The 26,865-nt window shown below is 39.7% G+C and overlaps 1 protein-coding gene and 1 non-coding gene across 2 annotated transcripts; both read left to right on the forward strand.

Annotated features, from left to right (window-relative positions):
* The first annotated feature begins 1,022 nt into the window (after window positions 1-1,022).
* On the forward strand, window positions 1,023-26,865 carry LOC109702824 (vomeronasal type-1 receptor 40-like). Its single transcript, XM_020188081.1, has 2 exons — window positions 1,023-1,895; window positions 26,794-26,865. The coding sequence occupies exons 1-2, from the start codon at window positions 1,023-1,025 to the stop codon at window positions 26,863-26,865; spliced, it is 945 nt and encodes a 314-aa protein (XP_020043670.1).
* Window positions 7,907-8,013, forward strand: LOC141418262 (U6 spliceosomal RNA). Its single transcript, XR_012442946.1, has one exon. It is a non-coding gene; the product is annotated as a U6 spliceosomal RNA (small nuclear RNA).

Below are 26,865 nucleotides of genomic sequence, written 5' to 3' on the forward strand. Positions count from 1 at the left end.
TCATCTGAGATGGAGAATGCAGGTCCATCACAGAGGCTCAGACAGATGGGAAAATTAGGGCTGGAGAGATATGGGTGATTTTCATTATGGGTCCTTGTGCAAGCAGTGTTAACCTTATGAGGGTCTGAGTTTCAGGACAATTTTCAGGTCCACTGGTAATACCAATACTAGTTGTTAGAGACATCTTTCTGTCAAATCAAAGAAGAAAACAGCTCTTCATATTCTTGGTGGACATGGCTTTGGTTGCAGGCTGAATGCCAAAGGTGTAATAACTACAGACATTGGGTAATGGGACCATTTCCACGTTTGAAACTCTGAGCACTGTAATATCCCACCTGGTTCAGACCTGCACCCTCAAAATGACCCACCTGCATCTGCACTCCATCTGGACTTCTCAGTTACCTGAACCCCAAAACTCCTGAATAGATATGTTTCCTTTCTATCTGAATAGATATTTTTCCTTTCTATTGTTTCCTTTCTAGGATTGGATGACTTCCTTACTCTACCATATTACTAACACCATTGGATGGATGTTTAAAGTGCTCAGGGTCTTGATACTTTATACAATACAGCACAAACTAAAAAAGGAAGTTCAAATACCTGTCATACTCTTCATAGAAATATGATGTTGCATAAGACATGATATGAAAAAATGGTTTACAGAAAGAAGACAGTCTAATACTCAAAAGAAACAAAACGTATTATGCATGGTCTGCAGCTGTAATAGTGGAAATGCATATTCAGGTGATAGATAACAAAGCACATTAACATTGAAATTTCACTTACTTTATCACTGCTGTTTCTCTAAGGTTCTGAAGAATTCATAAACACAAGTCCTGTAATGCCCCACCTGATGCTGAAGTATAGACAGTTTGGACATTTGAATGGCCTCTCATCTTTCTGAACCCTTAATCATTACCCTATCCACACGCTCCATCATTTATGACTTAGCTACACAATCTAAGTACGTGTTATGGATGCCTGGCTTGCTTAATTAAATCACAATATACATCACTAGAATAATGTTACAAACTGACGTCATCTTTGGTATTTTCTTCATATCTGAATGTTTCGTTGGGTTCATTGGGAACTCCTTGCTCTTCATATTATACATGTACATCTTCTTAACCCAACCTCATCTGAAGAAGCCCATAGATGTAATTTTCATATACCTCACTCTGTTCAATTTTTTAACCATCATGATCAAGCTCATTACAAATATCACATTGTTCTTTGGAGGAAGACTTTTTTTGGATGACATTGGTTGTAAAGCCATTTGGTACACATACAGAGTTACCCGGGGTCTTTCCACCTGCACAACTGTACTGCTGAGTGTATTTCAAGCCATCACTGTCAGTTCTACTAATGCTAAGTGGGCCTGGCTTAAACCTAAACTAACTAGCTGCATTTCTCCCTCCTTCCTTTTCTTCTGGATCACCAACTTTCTAATAACTATCCAAACCATCCTATTGACACGAGCCAATAGCAATTCCACTGCTCATCTTTATGGGTTTTCTCAAACTTCCTGTCAAATTCAACAGTTGGGACACAGCCATTCAATAGCATTGACAAATATCGTGGTGATTCGAGATGTGCTCTTTGTGGCCCTCATGATGTGCACCAGCCTTTACATGGTTCAGCTCCTCTACAGACACCACAGGAGAGCCCAGCATGTCCACAGCCCTAGCCTCTCCTCCCAATCATCTCCTGAAAACAGAGCCACTCACACCATCCTTTTGCTACTGAGTTCCTTTGTGTTCTTTTATTTTTTACACAATGTTATTGCCTTGTATAGGTTTCATAGACCTGAAGAAAACCCACATTTGGAGAAAGTTATTGGAATTCTTTCCTTATGCTATCCAACCATCTGCCCTTTTGTACTGATGAAAAATAATAAATTCTGCCCACTGTCATTTCTTCTCTTTCAAAAATGAGTGTTAACCTTTCCTCAATGAGCATTCAGCAGCTGAATGACAGCCACGGAATTCTTGAGCCACAGAGGCATCTGAAAAGGGATTTTTTGGAGGAGAAATGCCATCTGACTGAGAAGAACATAAAAGTGCTTGGCAGGACACATGTGTGTTCAACATGTAAATTAGACAAGGAGCCATACCTTACCATGAACAATGCAACATAGAGCTCAATAAATACCAAGGTTATGGATTGCATGTTTTACAAAAGTATATTTTTTACAAAGTGTATGTGAGAGGAGGCTCCAAGATGGTGACTGGGACACAGCCGTAGATTGCATGAGCTCTGTGAATCAGGGATCTTGCTGAGATGCTGGAGACACGCGTGGCTGAGGTAAAGCACCAGGGAGAGCTGAAACTTCGACACTCCAAAACCCTAGCTCATGGAAGGCTTATATATCCCAAGTGATATGTTAAAGCTAGGGTATGTATCCATGACCATAATAGAGAAAAAATAACTAAGGATATTACATACAATGTTTGTTCTATAGAATTAGTCTAAGTACACGATAAGAACTTTAAGTTTACATCAATTAAAGAATATTGGGGCAAATGGTGGTTGAAAATCCTGAGTTTCAGGTTATTCCACACACAAAAAAACAGGTGTATTAATCTCAGTGACAGTGTGAAGCCGTCCAAGATTATAAAATCCCACTCATGCTGTGCTGATTTGTAAAGAGACACTCTGCTATGATAATCTCAAATAAATGCAAACCTTCACAAGCAATGATTTTTCATTTGAAATGGCAGGAAATTTTCCCAGGCTATTTTGTGCATTTGGTTTTACTATATTTAGTCACAACATTTTTGCTCATCACCTTTCCTCCAATTCTCATATTCCCATAATGAAACAAATCTATTAGGATCAATTCATTGTTTAATTAATGTCTTAGAATTCTGATCCAATTGATGCGTAGTTCAAATGCACACTTTATCCTCCATGTGAATGAGGATTGTACCATGACTGGCCAAATATTGAAGATTTTGGTCCTATTTCTACAATAGTTAACTTTTTGGTCATTCAGATAAGACATTTAAGACTAGAGACTTTGACTTTCCCAATGGGATTTTCAGCATGCTCTGTGGGTTCCAGTATGTGAAACACCAGTGCACTTGCCTAGTGCTGCTCTTCTATGGCCACAGAGGACCTGGCTCACCATAGACTGGAGATGCATTTTGAGTAAAGGCATGATGTCACCACACTCTCCACTGCTCTCTAAAGATCAGAATATTTTTCCATTGTTTACCCTTCTTTCATTTGAAAAACATTTACCAGGAAAGCACGGGTGCAAGATGCACATCTTCCTGAAACAGGGATGTTGTGATGACTGGGTCTGTGGATTGATGTGGCAATTCAACAGAAGTTGAATAATCAGAATCCCCAATTGGTACCTGGAAGAGCATGGGAAAAATAACTTCATTCTGGGATGGCCACCATGAAGACTGAGTTGATGTAAAAGGCAAGGGCCACAAAGATCCTACAACTTCTTATCACACACTGTGGATGAAGTATAAGACCAGCAAGATTGAAGGTCAACATTGTTGAGATACTTCGTAAAAATGGCGGCTCTTTGGCTCCATTTGACAAAACCTTCCACCAATGTGGAAAGACTTCAATGTCTTCACTATCATCTGTGCCTGCCTTATCAGGTTTAAAAATAATTTCAAGTTTAGGACTTTAATGTAACTAGGTCCTTTCTAAAGCACATTTATTTAAATTGAATTTTAATAATTTGTTTAGCATAAATGAATCATATAAATGAATTTCATTGTGACATTTGCAACAGGTACTCCATCTTAACAACACTCCTTTCTCCCTCCTCCTTTTAACAGTGTGCAGTGAGTTTTATTGTACAATTTCATACATGTATACAATTGTACTTATATAGCATGGTTTGATACAATTTTTAGCCTTCACATTGCCTAACACTGGATTCCAATGAAAGTAGAAAGATTCTAGGAGCATGTGTTCCTTCCTCAAAGAAATTTCCTAAACAGGAACAGAGAACTGCTCTACTTAATTGGACTTCATTAGGATATTAATGCTCCAAATGTGGTCCTTTTCTTCTAAAAGAGAATTAAGCCATTTCTGTTGCTATCACAGATGAGAAGAGCTACCTAAAGATGCATAACTGATCTTTATCTTGTGCTCTACCGTTCCATCTTTCCCAGTGAACTTCCAGCTTAATGTTGAAATACTAACTTCTTGCTTCCTCCTCTTCTTTTTTTGCTCTCACTTTCCTTCTTCTGCCTACCTCCCTTTCTCTTTCCCTCCCTCCCTTTCTTCCTTCCTTCATTTCTTTTTCATTCTATATTTATTGATACTGTGTTTAACTATGTTGCCCATGGTGGCCTCAAAGTAGCGATCCTCCAGTACAAGCTTCCAGAGTATAAGGATTACCAGTGTGTGCACCACATCCAGCTCTCATTGCAAAGTCCTCCTTTCTCTGGTCAATGAAATGTTACCTCACAAACATACAAATTTTATTTGTCAATTAAATCTAAATATGTTTTTAAAATACGATAAATTGAATATTAATAAAATCAAAAGTTGTGTCTAATTTCAAGAGACCACTGAATGACTGGATACAACCCAGAGTTCATTCCTTCAATCACTATGACTCCAAAGTCAAACAACAAGACAGATAAATAAAACACAGATAGTGTAAATGAGAGAATATTTTGTCCCATTGACCCCAGACTTGGTTCATCCCAAAGCCTTGCTTTCTCTGTTGCTCTGGCTGCACAATACTTACCAATCTTTCTTCCAGTACATTGACTTTCTCAGTTATTTCTGTGTTCTTCTGAGATCATTCACAGAATTGTTAGCATCCATCCTGCTGTTTAACAGCTCTAACATTTCATTTATTTTTCCATTGGATTTTCTATTTCATGGCTTATAATCCTTTCCCAACATGTATAAAGTGTTAAAGCTGTTTGATATTTTTACCTTCATTGAACATTTTTATTATATCTCCTTTAGCTTCATTGCTCAATAATTCCAACATATTTTGACTGACTATTTAGTGTGCATTGATCGTGGTTCTCCATGCAAGTGAAGACTTTTGACTCAAAAATTAAAACCCATAACAATGGTGCCTTCAGCCAGGCACTCTCAACACAGAGCTCCATAGGCCATCCTGTCCTGAGCACAGGGCCTCCCCAGCATGGGGAAGTCTGGGTTTGGAACCCAACACATTTGTACGCAAACCTGAGTAGCAGTCTGCCTTGTGACAATAGAAGCCAATGACTGGTAATTAGGTACATTCAATCATACTGTTTTGTTGTAGTGAAATGGTTGTGTATAAATGTTTTAATGCTAGTTTGATCTTTAACATTTTGTTTTCAGCAATACTAGTTTTGAGACAAAACTAGACAGATATTATATTGCAAGACCCTGAGTTTTATGTGTGTCCAATGAAGATGTGTTTTTGCTTGTTTACATCTTCACTGATCTCTGGTTCCACAGTCAATTCAAACCCTTAGCTGTGGTATTCTCATCCATCCCACACATGGAACACATGGAATTAGAATGGGATCTCATTAGCCTTGCTCTCACATTAGGACAAGAGTCAGCATGAGTATTGGGATGAGATACATGCATTCACAGGTTGGAATTAGCACAGGAGTTCATAAATGATGTCATGGAATCCTAATAATAACTACTCAATCACCTCTGTTGTTATGCTAGAACAATGACATTTTGTGACATTCTATATTCTAATGTGAAACAGAAATGAACATTTAAATTGATACTGCAAAGATACCATCTTACCAAATCCATCTCATCTTCCCTAAGTTTTAAAAAAAGGACAGAAGCACAAATGATGAAGATTTAGATAAAGTGAAGTTGTTTTTTTACTTCCAGTAATCAGCTAGTTTGTATTAAATCCATTTTATATTTATTGAATTGAAATACTTATGTCTCTAATTCTTCATATTGTTGAGCATGTGAACAACAAAAATATCTAAATCTACTTATGTCTTATGTAAAGTTGCCCTGTAATATTATTTCAATTCCCACTGCAATTAAAGACCTTTAGGCCAGTAATTTATTAATTACTATTTCATATACCCTAAAAAGAAATGCACTGTGTGGAGAACCAGGCCTTATGGAAGTCCACCCCACAGGAAATGAGTAGAACAATTCAAAATCTACCACCTGAAGTTTGGAAGAAAACCTCTGACATATTCAGAAAGTAGAATACAATGTAATAGAAAAAAATAAGCTAAGGACAACTCAAAACGAGGCTCCTACAAACCACAAATATCTATTTTCAAGACAGAAGTGTCAATGTGAGAAAAACTTATACAACATGATGCCATTCACAAAGAGTAAATCCAAATAGAAGATGCTTTCAAATGCAAAACCTACACAGGTGTTAAATCTACAAAGTGAATGATATGTGAAATATTCAGCAGTTTTTGTCTCTTCTCTAGGAGAAGGCAGGATAAATTCATTTTTTAATTTTTATTATCATATTGTTTGGTACATTGTGACATTTACAAAAGTGCTCACAATATATCTTAGTTAAATTCACACTTTCCATCATTCTTCTTTGTCCCCTGTCCAATTCTCAGAATACTTTCAACAGGTCTCATCTTTCCATTTTCATACATGAGTACTGAATATTTCCACCATATTCACCACCTATATGCTTTCCTTATATCCTTCCCCTGCCACTGGTACCAACCCCCAGCAGGAACAGTTTTATCTTCCTGCCATTCCTGCTTGTAAAAAAAGACATTTGTGTTTGTTTGAGAGATCTATACAGAGAGTTTCATTGTGACATTTCCATGTGTCTAAGTATTGCATTCCAATACTCCATTTCATTCCCTCCATTCATTTCCATTCATTCCCTCCATTTTTCTCCTTTGTACCTTAGTACATTTCTTGTTAACTTCAGCAGGTTTAAAAATTCTATTTTCATTCTCATATACAAAGTACATCATATTTTAGTTATTCAAAGTTATTGGAAATATTTTTAGTTAACATGTGTCTTGTTTCTATATATGTTCCATCCTGTTGTGTTAGAAGTGTTTAACAGTTTCTGAAACAATTTCAAACTTTGTATTATGGAAAAAACTTTTAAAATGAGAAATAGATTCCAGAGCAAACTAGAAGTGTTGCAATCATGACAGATCCCTGTGCTGTGGGGTCACAAACACTCCCTTGTCCTGCATGACTCTGTGCTCATGGAACATGAAGTGAAAACACTGTGAGAGCAGGATGCACAATGGCCTCAGTGAAAAGGGAGTCATTCTCTGGGGTCAAGTTGTACCAACGGCTGAGATGATTTCCTCAAGCCCACTGAAAACCAACTTTTAATGACTTTATAGATCCTGAAGTTTATCTTATGATGTATTTCAATGTAGGAAAATCCTCAAGGGCAGACTTGACACTTTTAATTACTAAACCTAACATATTTACCAGACATTAATTTTGCATCAGGAGAGGGAGTTCTTTAACCTCTGGGTGCATCAAAATCACGCACAGTAAACAAGGTCATTGAGGCAGCAGGTGACAGGTGATGGATGTTCCCCTGGGAGGGAAGTCCTGTCATTCTGTCCCTGATATACAGCTGTGACTGGGCAGGTGCCATCTTTCCAAGATGGCTCACGGTATCAGGAATGCAACTGCCCTGACTCTTGGTTCTTCAGTGCTCCACCTGAGACTGAGAGCAGGTATGAAAACTTGCTCCTACACCCATCCCTGGTCTGTTTCCTTACACAGATCCTTTTATTTTCTGAATTACTTCTGATCTATTTCTGTTGTGATAAATTGATGATTGCAACTTTGGTACTCTGTTGTCACTCATCACTTTTCATCCATGTGTTTCCTCTTTTTCATTGTCCCATTTCTTGTCTAATACTTTCTGCCTAATCTGCCTTTACTTTCAATCATCTTCATTTTATTTTAAAAGTGTCATGCCTTTATACTCACTTCAGCAGCACATATACTAAAATTGGAACAATACAGAGAATATTAGCATGGCCCCTGCACAAGGATGACATGCAGCTTTGTGAAGCATTCCATATTTTTAATAAATTTCAGTTTCTAAAATAAAAGTTTCATGCTTTTAAGCTTTGCAGTTTTTGAAAATATATATATATATAGGAGGATCCCAACTCTTCTACTTTTGTTTCAGCACATAGGAGAGATGACAGGTACAAACCACATCATCCAGCCATTGGTGAGATGGTGTCTTGCAAATTTTTTGCCTAGACTGACCTTGAACTGTGAGCCTCCTGATCTCTGCATCCCGAGTCCCTACGATTACAGGATAGAGCCACTGGACCTGTCCTATTTAATTTAGAATACCATCTCTACTGCTTTATAAGGAAAGACTGTTATCATTCATATGAGTTAAACTTTATCCTGTGATATTGTGCAACTACTCAGATGATTGTATATCCTTCCTTCCCTTTTGCAATAGAGTTAATAATCATCAGATACATGAAGGTTTTAAAGTTAAATTTGACTTGGGTCTTTGGAATAATTCTCTCAACTATGTGTGTGACTCCTTTTACATATTCTGGGGAATTTTACACTTTGTTCTTGGTACTGTGAATTGACCCCAGGACTGAGCACATGCTGTTAACTGTTCTACCTGTTCAGTTCTGACCACAGCCATTTTGCTTCTAATTTGCTTTTGAGATAGAGTCTTGCTACATTTGCCTGAGCTGACCTCACAATTATTAACCTTCAGCCTTCCCCTCCAAGTAGCTTGGATTACAGGAGTGAAGTGAAATACCAAGTTCAATTTACAATTACTTTGTATAGATTAATTTCCGTTTGGTTCATTGAGTAGTCTTGAGATTGTCCTTTCCATGATATCTTTGTTATGTTTTGCTACAAAGGAAATAGGAAGTCATAACTGAACTCATTGTATGTCTCCTTGCCCCATCCTAAGGACGTGTTCATAGATATGTTTTTATCTGAAGTGTTTGCCATATTGTATCATTGAAGCATTCTACAGGATTTATGGACAAATGTTCTCCTATTCCATTTCATCATGGGGAGTATTGAATATTTATGAATTTCTATGATTATCCTAGTTTTCATGGTAAGTTGAGTCTGTAAGTTATGACCACATCTCCTAGGTTTCCAGGCTTATTGGCATGAGTAATCAAAACATCGTGTTTTAAAAACAATTTACAGATTCTCAACTGCTGTCTTTATTTTCATTCAAGAAATTTTTAAAGGAATATTTACCTAAAAGAAGAAAAAGAAAATAATAACATGTTAAAATGAGAAATATTAAAATAGTGAACAAAATTATGAATGATCAATATAATTGAAAGCTATTTTGCAGAAAAATTACAAACTAAGACATTTGACTAATCTGACTAAAAATTAGCTGTAATAAACATTAGAAATCAAAGGGGCATAAGAAATGGTAAGAACCTACTATGTACACGTTTTCCCATATGCCTAAAATGGGCTACTTTCTTCTTTTAAATTCATTTACTCACATGTACATACATTTTTTAGGTCATTTCTCCTCCCTACCCCCCACCAACACCCTCTCCCTCCCACTTCCCCTCACTTCTAGGCAGAACCTGTTCTGCCCTTATCTCTAATTTTGTTGAAGAGAAGACATAAGCATAATAAAAAAGACAAAGCTTGAAATATCTATAGATGTAGGCTGAGTTTCCCAGGTCAAGGAGACTGTTTTCAGAAGACAACCTCTTTCCAGATCACAGAAGTGATTTTCCAATATGTTTTTAAAAATGAATTTGTAGAGACCACCTAGTGAAAAAAGTCCACTTTGGAAGGGCCTTGTGGAGAAAGCAACAAGACCAAGAGCCCTGAGGTATTACAACTTGTTGCAATTAGAGGGTGAAGGAGAGGGCTCCTTGCTGACCATCTCCTGAACTCAAAGTGGTCTGTATTTACTTACTTGATTATTGATACAGTTGGGTTTAGGGTTCTGTTATTTATTTTCTAATACATATTCAGGTTTCTTTCCTTTGTTCCACTCTTTCAAGTTACTCTTTATGATTTAGATTCTAGCTCAACCTTTTATCCCTTCATCCCTGCCTTTCCATGTGTGTTTATCTATCTGTCTACTTATATGTCTATCAAACTATCTTTGATCTATCTAAATATCATCTGTCTGTCTTAAATCTCTCTATATTGGTCAAAAGACCACAGTTCCTTTTCATTTGTCATTTACTTATGTCTTCCAGGATCTAACATGAGATCTGTTATTATCTGTAACCCAACAGAAAGCATTGCATTGACAAGATTGTAAAAGGGATAAACCATACAGAAGCAAAACCATATGAAACATTTTATATCTACTATTGGAGAAAAGATTTTTCAAGTTTTCAGTTTCTGAGGGATAAGCTTACCTTATGTACAGAAGCATGACTTTTCAGTTTTCTTGCTCTAGAAGGAAAGTAATCAATGTTTTTGGTAAGTTCCCACATGTGAGTAGTGTGTTTGATTCCAATTTGTCAACCTTGCACACAGTCTTCTTAAAGCTCAAAAGCACTAAATATACTTCCCTGTAAATTTCTAGGTAAGTCTGGGCCAAAAGAGTTCCCAATTGGGATTGGGAGAGAAGGAGGCAAGTTGAAGCCTTTGATATTTTTAATCACGGTGACACACCAAGAAGCTTACAGAAAGCTCCAGCTTACATCTGGTACAGCAGCAGTGGCCCCATGCCACCTACTGAAACCATAATCTCCTTGTGATATTGGGGCCTGCCATGCAGGCTAAGGATAGCCCTGATAGCTCAGTGGAAAAGCACAGAGTTCCTGATTCATGCTGTGATTTCAGGCCAATGAACCAATGCATGAAATGGGAGATTTGCGTGGACTGACAACCTCCACTTAGCCTTGCTGGATTATGTATTTAGCCAGAGGATCCTGGTTCCCAGTTCTCATCTCACTGAGTTGAAGAATGAACTTCACAGACAATGAGAGTGACCAAAGTGGGAGCATTTATTTAGATCAAAAAACATAATGTGGGAGGAGTAGAGCCCTCCAGCATTGGGAGGGGCAGTTTTAGGAGAGAGTGAAGAAAGGCAGAAACACCTGAGGCACAGAAGGGCCAAGGAAACACTATTCACAATAGCCAAGTTATGCAAACAGCCAAGATGCCCCACCACTGACTAATGGATTAAGAAAATGTGGTATCTATACACAATGGAATTTTATCCAGCCATGAAGAAGAACGAAATGTTATCATTCGTTGGTAAATGGATGGAATTGGAGAACGTCATTCTGAGTGAGGTTAGCCTGGCCCAAAAGACCAAAAATCGTATTTTCTCCCTCATATGTGGACATTAGATCAAGGGCAAACACAACAAGGGGATTGGACTTTGAGCACATGATAAAAGCGAGAGCACACAAGGGAGGGGTGAGGATAGGTAAGACACCTAAAAACTAGGAAGCATTTGTTGCCCTCAACACAGAGAAACTAAAGAAGATACTTTAAAGCAACTGAGGCCAACAGGAGAAGGGGACCAGAAACTAGAGAAAAGGTTAGTTCAAGAAGAATTAACTTAGAAGGTAACACACATGCATAGGAAATCAATGCAAGTCAACTTCCTGTATAGCTATCTTTACCTCAACTAGCAAAAACCCTTGCTCCTTCCTAATATTGCTTATACTCTCTCTTCAACAAAATTATAGATAAGGGCAAAATAGCTTCTGCAGGGTAGCAAGGGGTAAGGGGGTAAAGGAGGGAGCAGGGTGGGGGTAAAGGAGGGGGCGGGGGGAAGTGGAAGAAATGACCCAAACATTGTATGCACATATGAATAAAAAAAAGTAAGTGGGGTAATAAATGAAATTACATAGAAACTATTTCATAAATCAAAAAATATCAAGACTTTGAATGAAGACAAGTGCATAAAAGAAACCACAGAATAAAAAGGACCTAAATTCACATGTGATATTGTATGGAAATTTCAAATTGTGTTAACCATAAACTGAAAATAAAATGATAAAATGAAGTAGCCATGACAGTTTTAAAACAATAATTAAAGACAATGACAGATTTGAAGAACTGTAACAGTCAATAAAATATTAAAGAAATAATATAGTCAAAGATACACAAGTAAGCCTTTATCTGAACTGCTCACCTCACTCCTTGAAGTGTAAATCTGCTTTCCTAATAAGTCACTCTTTATTATGATATTTTAAAATATATGGAAAAATTAAGAAAAAGGGAAAGTATAGATATACAGTTACAGAAAAAAATTAGAAACAAATATGAAAAAGTCAAATCTGGGGAACAGGAATACTGAAAAGGTCTTCCTACCTCCATCTCATTCTCAATGCTGATGCTGCAGAATCCTCCTCAAGGTGGTCAGCTTCTCTGAGAAGGGAAAGGCTGCATCTGCCCAGCCATGGATGTATATCAAGGATGGATGATAGGACTTCTCCCACTAGACATCCATCACCTGTCACCTGCTGCCTCAATGACCGTGTTTACTGTGCATCACTTTGATGAACCCACAGGAGCCACAATTGCCTCTCCCACATGCAAGATGAATCTGCTGGTGAAAATATCAGATCTGTTAATAAGGTGAGCAAGATTTCCATGTGAGGATGCAGGTTTCCCCAAGTGAAACTACATCAGAAAGTAAACTTCAGAATCTAGAAAGTCACTAAAACTTACTCTTCACACAGTTGGTGGAAATTATCACAGTCTAGATACAACTTACCTCTGGCCAGGACCTCAGAGAACAACTCACTTGTCCACTGGAGGCTGTGGTGCCACCAGCACTTACAGTGTTTTCACTTCCTGTCCATTCTATGGAGTGCCAGCAGGGGGCAGGGCAGTGGGGTTAATTGTAACCACAGCACATGGACAAGTGATAGTTATAAACAGGCATGGTTTTTTATACAAGCTATTTCTCATTTAAAATTTCTTGCCACCAACTGAAATTGGTACACTTTTGTACTTCTAGGTATTTCTTGAGTAATATAGAATGGAATATAAAAGTAATGAAACCAAGTACTATTCATATACAATACAGGGTAATAAGTAGAAAACTACTTATAACCCTAAATATGTAGAAAGGTGTCCTTCTAAATTAATATAGTCTTCTCTTTCTCCTCTGACCAAATACTCCTGTATGTCTAATATACTCTTTAGTTGTTTAATACAGACTTTATTCACCTACAAACCAACACATAATATTTTGGTTCAGTATAAATAGTCACATTCTAAGGATGGTATCAGTCTTCTATTAATGCTTTTCAAAAGTAAATTTTACCTTGAAATATGAATCTTTAAACTGGTAGGAAATTGTTATGCAGCTACTGCTAATTCATATCCTGTCATTTTGTAAAGATTGTTAAATTCTAATTATTTTTATTACTGCGAATTAATTGTACAAAGGGTTTTCACTATGGTGTCTCCATATTGTGTACCTTGAACAATTTAACCACCTGAGCTACTCCTTCTCATCCCCCTCACTCATTCTTAAATTAGAAAATGTTTAATTATATCTACTTATTTTCTCTGGCTGAAACTTTCAGAAGGAATTGCTCTTTGTGATTTTATAAAGGAACATTTTGAATTTGTGGGATCCACTCAAAAGTGACTGTTTAATGACATTAAGATAGATGTATCATTAATAGCTGTATCATTTCAAGTAATTTTACAAGAGCATATTTACATAAAACTAACAGTATGAGGTTTGTCAAAATGGTGGATTACTGACACCCAGCACTTTCTAGAATATTCATGTCTGAAGTAGATCATCAGTGCATGGTTGCATGGGGAGGAGGTGGTGTGGCAAAGCAGGCAAGTGCAGCAGAAAACAGCACACAGATGTAGGTGGAGTGAAATCCAGAAATATTGAATGTTAGATGTGCAAAACACACAAAGAACCCTATATGACACTAGTGTATACTGTATGGAAGGAGGAAAAAACCCTCAGCTGGGTTTTAATCAAAAGGAAATCCTTGGTGAGTAACAAAGGGGCATAGTTTGCCACTCTGAGAACATAAACTTCATTCAGAAGATCTGTGACCCCACAGTGAACAAGCTCTAAACAAGGGCCCCTCCATTTCCTACTTTGCTGGCTGTGTCTTTGTGGGCAACCATCATAGGAAAAATCTTACAGTCAAAGTCTTGGCTTGGTATAAGAAGCAGAAGTTTCTACATTTTTATATCTTTTTAATATAAGCAGGCTCAGAAAGACAAATATCATGTTTCTTTCAAATATCATATCTAGCCCTAAAAATAGAAAAGGCAACATGAAAGTAAAAACAGAGGGTGATGCAGGTGAAATGATCAATGTACTCGATATGCATGGGTGGAAAAAGAAAGTGAAGTCCACTAAAGAGGGGAGAAGTGACAAGAGAGTTATAGAAGGGTGAATGGTGCTCCGGATGCATGTGTGGACACATCAAAAGGAAATGCATGGTACAATTAAAATGTACTGTTAAAAATATGGAGACATAGTAACAAAAACAACAACGTACAAAATAGACAGGAAGACAAATGGAGGAGAACAGAAGACATGGAAATATTCTCACACAACTGCAGCCATCTGATTCTTAACAAAGGAGCCAAAAACATACATTGGATAAAAGAATGTCTCTTCAACTAGTGGTGCTGTAAAACAGGTTTTCTACTTATAGAAAACTGTAACTGAACTCCCAAATCTCACCCCATACAAAAATAAATTAAAAATGGATCTAAGATTTTAATAAAAGTTTGAAACTATTGCATGAAAACATAGGGAAACCCAGGAAGGCAAAAGGAGAGGATGATGGAGGGTGAATATGACTAATGTGCTTTATGTGCATTATGAAAATAAAATAACGAAACCCATTTATAATTATTTTCTAAGGGTTCAAAAGAGTAACAGATGGTGTGATTTTGATCAAAGCACATCATATGCATGTGTGGAAACATCACAATGAAACCACTTTTGCAATTCATAGACATTGATAAAAATCAGCTAAGATAAAAGTAATAAGAACAGAGTGAAAAGAGAGAACACAGGGAGAGGGAAAAAGTAAGGAGCAAGGTGGAATAACAGTAAAGAAAAAGAATAAAAAAGGAAGAATGTGAAGGTGACAAAGGAGCAAGACAAAAAAACTGATTACAAAATAAAGAGGAATTAAACTTAACAGAGGAATGAAAATAGCAACATAAAAGATTTTAGTTTTTTATTTATATGTGCATACAATGTTTGGGTCATTTCTCCCCGCTTCTCCCTGCCCTCTCCCCTACCCATTGTCCCTTCCCTCTCCCCATCTACCCCCTTGCTACCAGGCAGAAACTATTTTACCCTTATCTGTAATTCTGTTGAAGAGAGAGTATAAGCAATAATAGGAAGGACCAGGGGTTTTTGCTAGTTGAGATAAGGATAGCTATATAAGGAGTTGACTTGAATTCCATTCCTGTGCATGTGTGTTATCTTCTAAATTAATTCTTCTCAAACTAACCTTTGCTCTAGTTCCTGGTCCCCTTCTCCTATTGGCCTCTGTTGCTTTAAAGTATCTGCATTAGTTTCTCTGCATTGAGGGCAACAATTGCTATCTAGTTTTTTGGGTGTCTTACGTATCCTCATACCTCCCAAGTGTGCTCTTGTTTTATCATGTGATAAAAGTCCAATCCCCTAGTTGTGATTGCCCTTGATCTAATGTACACATATGAGGGAGAACATATGAATTTTGGTCTTTTGGGCCAGGCTAATCTCACTCAGAATGATGTTCTCCAATTCCATCCATTTACCAGCGAATGATAACATTTTGTTCTTCTTCATGGCTCCATAAAGTTCCATTGTGTATAAATACCACATTTTCTTAATCCATTCATCAGTAGTGGGGCATCTTCATGTTCTGGAGGCTTCCTGCACCTATATGGGTAAGATTTCTCTAGATTTGGGAAAATTTCTGTTATATTTTGTTGAACGTATTACACATTCCTTTTGCTTGCACCTCTTCTTCTTCAATGCCCATGATTCTCAGGTTTGGTCTTTTTTTTTTCATTTTTCTTTTATTATTCATATGTATGTGCATACAAGGCTTGGTTCATTTCTCCCCCCTGCCCCCACCCCCTCCCTTACCACCCACTCCGCCCCCTCCCTCTACCCCCCCTCAATACCCAGCAGTAACTATTTTGCCCTTATTTCTAATTTTGTTGTAGAGAGAGTATAAGCAATAATAGGAAGGAACAAGAGTTTTTGATGGTTGAGATAAGGATAACTATACAGGGCATTAACTCACATGGATTTCCTGTGCGTGGGTGTTACCTTCTAGGTTAATTCTTTTTGATCTAACCTTTTCTCTAGTTCCTGGTCCCCTTTTCCTATTGGCCAATACTCAGGTTTGGTCTTTTAATGGAGTCTGTTAAGTTCTTGCATTTTCTTTTCACAGGTCTTGAGTTGTTTAACTAACAGTTCTTCTGTTTTTCCTTTAATTACCATTTTGTCTTCGAGTTCTGAGATGTTGTCTTCTGCATGTTCTATTCTGCTGGATTGGCCTTCCATTTTGATTTGCATTTTTGTTTCATTCTTTTTTCTGAGGTTTTCTATATCCTGAGTCCCTTCCTCTTTGATAATGTCTATTTTCGTTCTGAGTTCATTTATGTCTATTAATCGTGTTCTTTGTTTCACTTTGGTGTTTATACAGTGCTTCTATAGTTTCTTTTATTTATTCTTGTGTTTTCTCAAATTCTCTATTTTTTTGTCTTTGAATTTCTTGAGTGTCTCCTGTACATTTTGATTAACCATATCCAGTATCATTGCTATAAAATTCTCATTGATTACTTGGGAGATTTCCTCTCTCAGATTGTTCTTGTGGGCTTCATTGGGTTCTTTGGCATAGTTTATCTTCATTTTGTTGGAGTCTGGATCTGGGTATCTGTTTTCTTCCTTTCCCTCTGGTTCCTATAATGATTTATTATTGGGGGAAAGTGGTTTCCCTCTTTTTTCCATCTTCCCATCATTGCCCTTGCCATTATTACTGTCCCTGTACGTGTAATTCCTTATTGTCTAGGTTGTAATAATAGCAGTGGTGATATCTAGAATGGAAGGGTGAGAGAAGAGAGAAAGCAAAGAAGGTAAAGAAAAAGGGGGAAAAAATCCAAAACGAATAAACAAACAGACACACACACACATGAAAGAGCCAATGAAATATACAGAGAGAGGTAGTGTACTAATCAATGGTGAGCTATACAGGCATTAAAGAGACAGAGAGATGATAATAAAATGGAAAAAGAAAAAAGAAAGAAAATCCCCAAGTTCAAATGCAGTAAGTTTCAGTCTTAATAATTTTGGTGTTAGTCCTTCATCCTCCAGCATCCAGTCCTAGTTCTGTCGTTCTCTCATCAAAGGACGAAAAGAACAAAAAAAAGAGTCTTGAGACAGCTTTGTGAATGTCTATCTGGGGCTGTGGCTCACCTGCCACCTACTGTCAGCCTTCTGCTATGGGAGGGTTTACTTATGCAGATCTCAGGAGTGAGCTTTATGCTCACCTAGCCCCACAGGCTTTGTTTGTTTAGAGTTCTCCTGGCTGCATGCCCCTTTGGTTTTCTCCAGTATGCAGCCTGTTACAATTGCAGTCTTTTTTTATTATTTAGAGTCTGTGTGGGGAGGTGCTCCTCCCCCACTCTCCAGTGGGGTGTGCTATGCTTTAGCCTCTTTTGCAAGCCTTCCCCTCTTCAAGCACACTGGGGTGGGGGAGGTGCTGCTGCTCCTGCCTTCTCCCACCAGCTTGTTTATTCACAGTTCAAGTGGGGATTGCTCCTCTCCCACTCTCCGGAGCTCAGGGCACCCCCTGGGTGGGGGTCAGTCTGTCCAGGGGGCTATGCTGATTTACTGTGTGGTGCTTAGGTAACCTGGTGATCTGCGTCTTCTCAAGCAGTCTGAGAGCTGGCATCTGGCAGTGTGGGAGTCCTCCTGGTTTCTCCATTTCATGTGGAGTGGGGATGCTATGCATGGGCTGGGGGTGTGGAGGAGTCCGAGTTTTGCCTTTTCTTGGTGGTTTTTCCAGCCAGGCATATCTCCATTGTCTCTCCAAAATTTTACTTTAGGAAGCACACTTTCTGCTTCCTCCCTCTAGTTGCCATCTTTGAATCTTCAAAAGATTTTAAAATAAAGTAAAAACAATACTGTAATAAAGTGAGAAGGAAAAAATTAAATGACAAAGAATTAGAGACACTTCATGTTCCTCTGAAATTGTGCTAAGATGAATCTTGGCCCTTGTAGCATTTCTAATTATTAGTAAGGCTATAGGAAAAAGCTGACTCCATTTTCCAGAGGTCTCTTGGCAAAATTTAGCCAAGGTTCATGTGATTGTTTGGCCCTTTCTACCTTACTGAAGAACTGAGGTCTCCAAGCTGAATGTAAATGATATTTAATCCTAAAGCCTGGGCAATTCCCTGGGGGACCTGTGAGACAAAAGCTGGTCCAGTACACTTTGGAGGATTTGGAGCAGGCCAAACCCACATATAATTTCTTTTTTTTTTAATTTTTACTTTTTTATTATTTATATGTGCATACAATGCTTGGATCATTTCTTCCCCCTGCCCCCACCCCCTCCCTTACCACCCACTCTGCCCCTTCCCTCTCCCCCCACCCCCTCGATAACCGGGAGAAACTATTTTGCCCTTATCTCTAATTTTGTTGAAGAGAGAGTATAAGCAATAATAGGAAGGGACAAGGGTTTTTGCCAGTTGAGATAAGGATAGCTATACAGGGAGTTGACTCACATTAATTTCCTGTGCATGTGTGTTACCTTCTAGGTTAATTCTTTTTCATCTAACCTTTTCTCTAGTTTCTGGTCCACTTTTCCTATTGGCCTCAGTTGCTTTTAAGGTACCTGCTTTAGTTTCTTTGCATTGAGGGCAACAAATGCTAGCTAATTTTTTAGGTGTCTTACCTATCCTCACCCCTCCCTTGTGTGCTCTCGCTTTTAACATGTGCTCAAAGTCCAATCCCATTGTTGTGTTTGCCCTTGATCCAGTGTCCACATATGAGGGAGAACATACGATTTTTGGTCTTTTGGGCCAGGTTAACCTCACTCAGAATGATGTTCTCCAATTCCATCTATTTACCAGCAACTGATAACATTTCATTCTTCTTCATAAAATTCTTCTTGCATAAAATTCCATTGTGTATAGAAACCACATTTTCTTGATCCATTCATCAGTATTGGGGCATCTTGGCTGTTTCCATAACTTGGCTATTGTGAATAGTGCTGCAATAAACATGGGTGTGCAGGTGCCTCTGGAGTAACCTGTGTCACAGTCTTTTGAGTACATCCCCAAGAGTGGTATTGCTGGATCAAATGGTAGATCGATGTCTAGCTTTTTAATAGCCTCCAAATTTTTTCCAGAGTGGTTGTACTAGTTTACATTCCCACCAACAGTGTAAGAAGGTTCCTTTTTCCCCACATCCTCGCCAACACCTGTTGGTGGTGGTGTTACTAATGATTGCTATTCTAACAGGCAAACCCAGGTATAATTCTTTTAGAAGAGCCTTTGCCACTTTGGAGGCTCTTTCCATTTGAGTGGGAAAGGCTTCAATCCACCCTGTGAAGATATCTATAAAGACTAGCAATGGTTTATAACCTTGGCAGTGTGGCATGTGAGTGAAATCTACCTGCCAATCCTCTCCTGGGTATGAGCCTTGCTTCTGCATTGGCCCAACCAGAGGGAGGAGCTTAGGACCAGGGTTATTATAGGAGCATAAGGAGCAGTCCTGGCAGACATGTTTTAGTGTAGACTTTATTCCAGTCCCCACAAACATCTTGCTTGTTAGCTCCTATGTTGCATCTCAGCCAAAGCAGAAAGTGTCATGTGTAGATCTTATAACTTTCCATTGGGTTGCTTAGGCCAAGATTAGTTAACCATCCACACCCTACCAAGCTCCTTCTTTATGTCCTCCCTTCAGTGCAGCCTCTTTTTCCACATCATGGGGATATTTGGGATATACAGGCAGCTGCGGGTGAAAGAGAGACAGGATGGAGGCTTGGAGAGCATCTAGAGGCTGCAGAGCCTTTGTTTAGCCTTTTGGTCTGCCTGGTTGTTTCCCTGTGTCACCAGAATTGGGTCATTTTGATGTCCTTGTTAGCGGATCACTGCCACTTTCTTGGTAGGTGGATAGCCTATAATAACTGGAATTTCATTTCCATGTTTTATTGGGGATTCCTTCCCAGAGAACAGGCCCCTTTCCTTCCATTTAGCTGCATGAACATGTAATACCAGGAAGGCATATTTGGAGTTGGTATTGATAGTCGGTCTTTTATCCTTTCCCAGAGTTAGAGTTCCAATTAAAGGTATTATTTCAGCCTTTTGGAAAAAGTCCCAGCTAGCAAGGTCCATGCCTCTAAGACTTCCTCATGACTCACCTCTGCATACCCTGCCTTTCTTTGTCCATTTAATACAAAGTTACTTCCATCAGAAAACCATTTGATCTCAGGTTTGAGCAGTGGCTGATCTGTCAGGTCTGGGTTGCTGGCATAGGTGTATAATAACCTACTCACAAGTGTGCTCAGTCATTAGTTCAGGAGGCAGCAAAGATGCAGGATAAAGACATTACAGTTTTATATGGTCAATTCTGGGGTTTCTAAAAGAATGGCTTGGTATTTACTCATCCTTTCTTTAGGACAGCCACAGAAGACTTCATAATACTAGTGTGGCTCTAACCTGGTAGGGAGTTAGAATTTCTAGCTTTGGGCCCAGGGTTACCTTCATTTTCTCCTCCACTAACACTAATGCTTTTAGACATCCTGGCCAACCTAAGGCTGTCCCATCTAGTTTCTTTGATATGTAGGCTACTGGATGTGTTTCTGCTCCTAATTTTTGAGTTAAGACTCCCACAGCAATTCCCTTTCTCTCTGACACTCATAGTAGAAAAGGTTTTGCTAAATTTTGAATCCCCAATTATTGGGCCTAAATGAAGGCCTTTTGTTAGCGTTTTATAGGCTTGGCTTGTTCCTCCAATCCATTTTAAAGGCTCATTATCTGGTCCCTTTGTGGCCTCACATAGAGGCTTTGCTATGACTCCAAAGTTGAGTGTCCAGATCTGGCAGAACCCTGCCTTTTCCAAAAATGAATGGAGATGACATTTAGTCAACGGTACCTATAGGGTACAGATGGCCTCTATATTCTTTCAGTAGACAGTTTCCAGACCACAGGGGTAAGGATGTAACCTAGATAGCAGACTTTCTGTAAGGAGATTTGTGCCTTATTTTTTGAAATTTCGTATCCCCTATCAGTTAAGAAATTAAGAACCAAAACAATGTTGGTATTTAATACCCTGAGTGGACTATAGATCAGGAGGTCATCTACATATTGAAGAAGTCCCCTTCCTTCAACTGAAGGTCTCTTAAGTCCTTTCCCAATGGCCTGGCAAACAGGTGAGGGCTATGTCTAAATTCCTGTGCCCATAATGTCCATGTATACTGTTGTCTTTCTCTTGTGAAGTGATCTTCCCACTCTAAAGCAAAGAGGTATTGGGAGTCTTGATACAAAGGGATGGTAAAGAAGGCTTCCTTTAAGTTCAAGGCTGTGAGCCCTGTACTGTCTTCAGGTACTTGGGATAGGATGGATATGGATCCACCACTAGAGGGTGGATGGGGACCACAGCCTCATTTCCCAGTGGCAGATCTTGTACCATCTTAGACTCTTCTGTTGGTTTCACTACAGATAAGATAACAATGTTACAGGGAGATTAGCAAGGTTTTAACAGTCTGTGTTTTAGAAACTTTTTAATAATTGGGTGTAGTCAGTCTTTAGACCCATGCTTAAGATGATATTGCCTACAACTGGGACAGTTGCATCTTAACAGGGATGGTTGTTTTTGTCCTCCAGGTATCCCATTGTACCAAGTAGAGGGTCTTACTTGTTGGCCCACCTCTACAAGAATTTTATGGGATCATTTTGCATCCTTCTGGCAGCATTAGGAGTCTTGGTAAATGGCCCATTAGCAAGATCACAGCCAACTTTTTCCTGACTCAAGAGTGGGGTAGGGCAACTAGGGACTATAAGAAATCTATGCTTAAAATACTGAGTTTCAATATGGCAAGGGAGGGGAAGAATGAATTTTTTTATTTGTTTTTTCATCAGCTACTACTACAATCATGGTCTGAGACAAAGACTTTTCTGCAAAAGCAGGGAGAATGGAGTAATTTGCCCTCGTGTCAATAAGGAATAGAATTTGCTTACCCAAGACTTCCAGGGACACCTGAGGTTCATCATAAGTAATGACAAACTTATGCAGGGGCTGTTGAGAGCACCCCAGGCCTCCTCAGTCATGTGCAGTTTCAGCTAATAAACCCAGAGTCTTGACTGACAGGGCCCTTTTTTGGGAGTAGGGACAATCCATCCTCCAGTGCCATTGGTATCCTCCTGTTTTAGAGAATTCATGACAAGGTCCCAGCGGTGGCTCTAGGCAATTCCTTGACATGTGACAAAGCTTCTTGCATTTGAAGCACAATAGCTTTCTGGACTTTTTTTTCTGAGGATGTCTGTTGGGCATTGGGGTCATCCCCAATTACAGCAACCTTGAGTTTGGCTTGCCTTCCTTACTTACTCTGTTCTTTTCTCTCCTCTTTCAGGTCAAGGTTGTTATAGACCTGAAAGGCAATGTGTACCAACTGAATTCTGTTGGTTAGGGGTCCCAGATTTAGCTTCTGAAGATTTTGTCTAATATCTGAAGCTGATTGATTGACAAAACAATGATTTAGCAGGGCAGCCCCTTCAATAGACTCAGTATCAAGAATGTTTTCTAAATTCTTCCCCTAGTCTATCATAAAAGGCTGTAATATTCTCCTTTTGCTTGTGGATGATTCCTTGGACCTTGCTATAATTTACAGATTTTATGGCTCCAGGTTTCATTCTACAAAGGATGACCTACAAGATTTGGGCCCTTTTTTTGCATTCCTCCTGGGGTGTTATAATCCCAGTGAGGCTCAGATGTTGGGACAGTGACAGCCCCTTGATGTCAGCTTATGGGATCCCTAGCAAAGTCCTCATTGACATCCCCATTGACAACAGCAACAAAATTTTCCATTTCTGTAGAAGTGCAACAGTCAGCCAGAAGGAACTGAATGTTCCTCCAAGAGAGATCAAAGCCTAATGCCAAGGTCTGAAATTCAATTGTAAATTTATCTGCATCCTCAGTATACCTCCCCAATTTTTTTCCTACACTGTCGTATATCATTTACTGTGAAGAGCACATGAACACAAATTGATACCTTGGACCCTGACACTTCTCATTACTGGAGCTCTGTTTGAGGAGTCTCTTGAGTAAGATTTCCCATTTTAAGTATGTGGCAGACTTATTTTCACTGGGGGTGCCGACAGAGGAGGACTTGAGGGAGAAGATTATGGTGGATGTGATGTTGGTCTGGTATCAGGCACTCAAAAGAGAGGTAATGGGAGTTCCACTTTTGAGGCATGTGATGTTCTTTGTAGCAGAGGACCGTCCAGGATATCTATGTCTCTTTCCTTAAGAGACATAGGGGTTGGTAAATTCCTTACAGAGGTTTGAGTTTTGATATAGGACCATGAAAGATTGCATGTACAGTATCTCTGATCATGTCTCTATTTTATACAACACCAATCTAACTGTAAGATAGTGTCAAACTCAAGACTCCCATTTTTCAAACCACCTTTTAGACCACAGCTAATATTAGGGTCAAACCTCATTACAGTAATGAATCAAATGTTCTATATTAGGTTAGCCAGGACAAAGCATTCCCAGTATTTTTGGATACAGCCAAGTGGGGAATCCTTGGAACTTATTGGCTTAACCCCATGTCAGCCTGTAGAGAGAAAGAGGGAAATGGAAAGGAGGAAATTTACCCTTTAGAAGAGAGAGAATTTCTAAGATCTGTGGAATGTCTCCCATATATCTAGGCAAAATCAAAAGGTCCCTCTGACCTTTTCCCATTGTATACCCCTGGAGCGAGTGTGTGCCAGGGTATCCTGTCTTGTGAATCAACTTTTCTCCTAAGGGTCAGTCTCTCCATCCCTATATGAGGGTTCTTGAATGCTAATCCAATTTTTACCCTAGTGAGGAGAAAATGAAGATAAGAGAAGTACACCAAATAATAGAAATGCACTAAGGAAGATTTGAACCCATGGCCCTACTTCAGTTAGGCAACGATCCCATTGCTAGAGTTCCATTGGCAGCCTCTATTAGTTTCCCTAAAGAAAGGAGACATAGGGACCTTCTCTAGAACCTAGAATTTAATCTCATTAATCCCAATTGTAAAAAGTGCCAACCACTTGTCAGTAGGTCCCTGGCATATGCCTCTGAATCAAAGAGGTTTGACCTTTAAGTGAGTGGGAAGCATGGGCAAGAACTGGAAGGGGAGGCTAAGGCAGATGGGCATGTCAGGTAGGCAGGCAAGGAAGTGCATCAGAGGAGGAAGACAGAGAAAGTTAAAGATCTGAAGAAGGCAGTTTGGTTAGGCATAGGACCTTGATTACCTGAGGTGGCGCCCTCCCCTCCTTTTTTTTGTAAAAATTTTTTTGTCCACACAGAGGGGGTTGTGGACCCAAGTCTTGGGGGCATGTAGCAGTCTCTTGTCACCACTGTTGCCATGGGGCTAGGGAACTGTTCAAGGCACAGCTGGGGAGAGCACATGTGGTCCCAGTGTGCTGCAAGGCCCTCACCAAACTTGTCCCCGATGCCCCAAGCTTCCCTTCTGTGCCTTTGCATTCCCTCTCTCAGCCACCTCAGGCACAGGTAGCCTTTCAGCTGAAAGTTACTGGACAGAGGCTGCTGGCCGTGCAGTGGGCCCAAGAGTGCACATTTGTGCACAGAGGTGCTGTAGCCCCTTTTGTGTGCTGCAGCTCCAGCTGTAACTATTGTAACACATATGCCACCACCACAGCTGCCTCTTTGGTCACAGTTGCTACACTTTACCACTGGACATCATGCCTCATGGCTGAGTAGATGAGTCTTCCAACCTATGCTGAGAAGTGGGACCAGGGCCTGTGCCACACTTGGCCAGAGGAGAGGACTGCACCAGGCAGCAGAACATGGAGCAGGACACCAGTGGTCCCTCACTATGACAGTGGGAGTTCCAGAGATTCTATGCCATGAGGCAGGAAGTCAAGCCCCATTCATGGTTGCCCCCAGTGGCAGGGCAGGAAGCTGTGTGTGCATGCCAGAACCCAAGTGTTGATGACCTTTGTGATGCTGCATTCCAGATGGGGAAGTAAGGCTCTTTTCACTAAACCATCAGTGTGTTCCCTAACAGCTGCAGTTCTCTGTCCCTGGGGATGTTTGCAAGGGACATGCAAGTCTCCCAACCCACAGAAAGCAGACAATTTGCTCCCTGTTTGCATAACACCACCCCACATTTCTCTGAGCAGCCATGCTTTCCCAGGGCAGGCGTCAATCAGCCCCTCTGGAAACAGTCTTTTTCTTTTTTAAAAACAAAGCCTGTGGCTGGACGGGCTGAGCAAAGCATGCCTCCCATGTGTTGATTTAAAACTGCTGAGTAGGGGGAGAAAGAGAAGAGGAGAAGAAAAGCAAGTAGGGTGGGCAGAGAAACCCAGGCCCTATAGCAGGAGCATTTTTTATTGTCCCTTGCCACATGGGGAGTTAGAGACCTTGGAGTATGATAGTCCACATTGCAGTGAAGGAAAGAATGGGGGAGGGGATTAACACTTAGGGAGGGTATGTTTATAGAAGGGTCAGCTAGTTTTAATGTGGTCCATTCCCCAGGGCAGAACCCTGTGCCTTTGGATGTTCACAGGAGCTCATGTGTCCTGTGGGCAAATGTTTCATCCAGCCAATCAGGGTGCAGTCTGTCTGTGCCAAGGGCTCCAAACAAGTCCCGAGCTTTGAAAGAACATACCAATGAGATTGTCCATACCACCCAAGCCACAAGTGGTGTTTGGTTCTGAAACATCAGGTGGCAAGGCATGGGACCAGAGGACAGAGAAAGATGGATTGAAATGAAAAGGATGAGCAGAGATAGCTTATTGTCACCTCACCCCTTGGTTGCTCCTGCCTGGCTTACCACAAATATTATCAGCAAACATTATTCACAGAAGATCTTGATTCTTGTGCTCCAAATGGAAAAATCCAAACAGAACATGTGAATGGGGTGAAGTAGAACAGCTTGATTGAGGAAAAGGGAGTCATCTGTTCTGCTAGGTGAGAGAAGGGAAGAAGAAGGTCTGGGGTCTATTGGTAGTTTGTTTTTATACCACCTTGAACTTGGAGGTGGGGAAACATTACATCATCACCTGGTTCCTTTCACCAATGGGCTAGAGGGAGGAACCCTTGGGCCAAGAGAGGGAGAACCTAGCTGGGGGCCAACAGAGGCTATCTGTAACCTAGCTGGCCTCAAACTGGGCAGTATTCCTGCTAGGTAGGGTCTACAGCCCCTTGTCAGCTCAAAGCACTACCAAAGATGGACCACTCCCCTTCAATAACCCCAAAGGAGTAATTTTTGGAACATTGTTCCTCAGGGGGAGCTTGAGTTCCTGGATTTTCCCAAGAATACTGTCAAAATATTCAGGTTCAATATCACACTACAGTGTTATTTTTAAATGTGAGATTGATTCAAAATCTGCTGTTTGTGGTATTCATTGTATGTAACAGCCTCTTCATGGTGCATCTCCTCTATGGATACCTCAAAGGAATCCAGCATGTCCACAGCCCAGACTCTCTTCCTAGCTACCTACTGAAAATGGAGCCATCCACACATACTTTTCCTGGTAAATGGCTTTGTGAGATGTTACCATTCAAACAATTTCACTATCCTTCATAGTTTTATGAACCTGAGAAAACTCTAGAACAGATTTGACAGATATAGTAGAATTTTATCATCAGTCTATCCAACCATCTTTCCATATGTTTTGATGCACCATAAGAAACTTACTTCCAAATTTATTTCTTCTTTATCAGAGATGGAATTTACTTTTTCTCAGGTTAATCTGACATAA

This window comes from Castor canadensis, chromosome 16 (assembly GCF_047511655.1).
Source record: "Castor canadensis chromosome 16, mCasCan1.hap1v2, whole genome shotgun sequence".
NCBI classification, from domain to species: domain Eukaryota; kingdom Metazoa; phylum Chordata; class Mammalia; order Rodentia; family Castoridae; genus Castor; species Castor canadensis.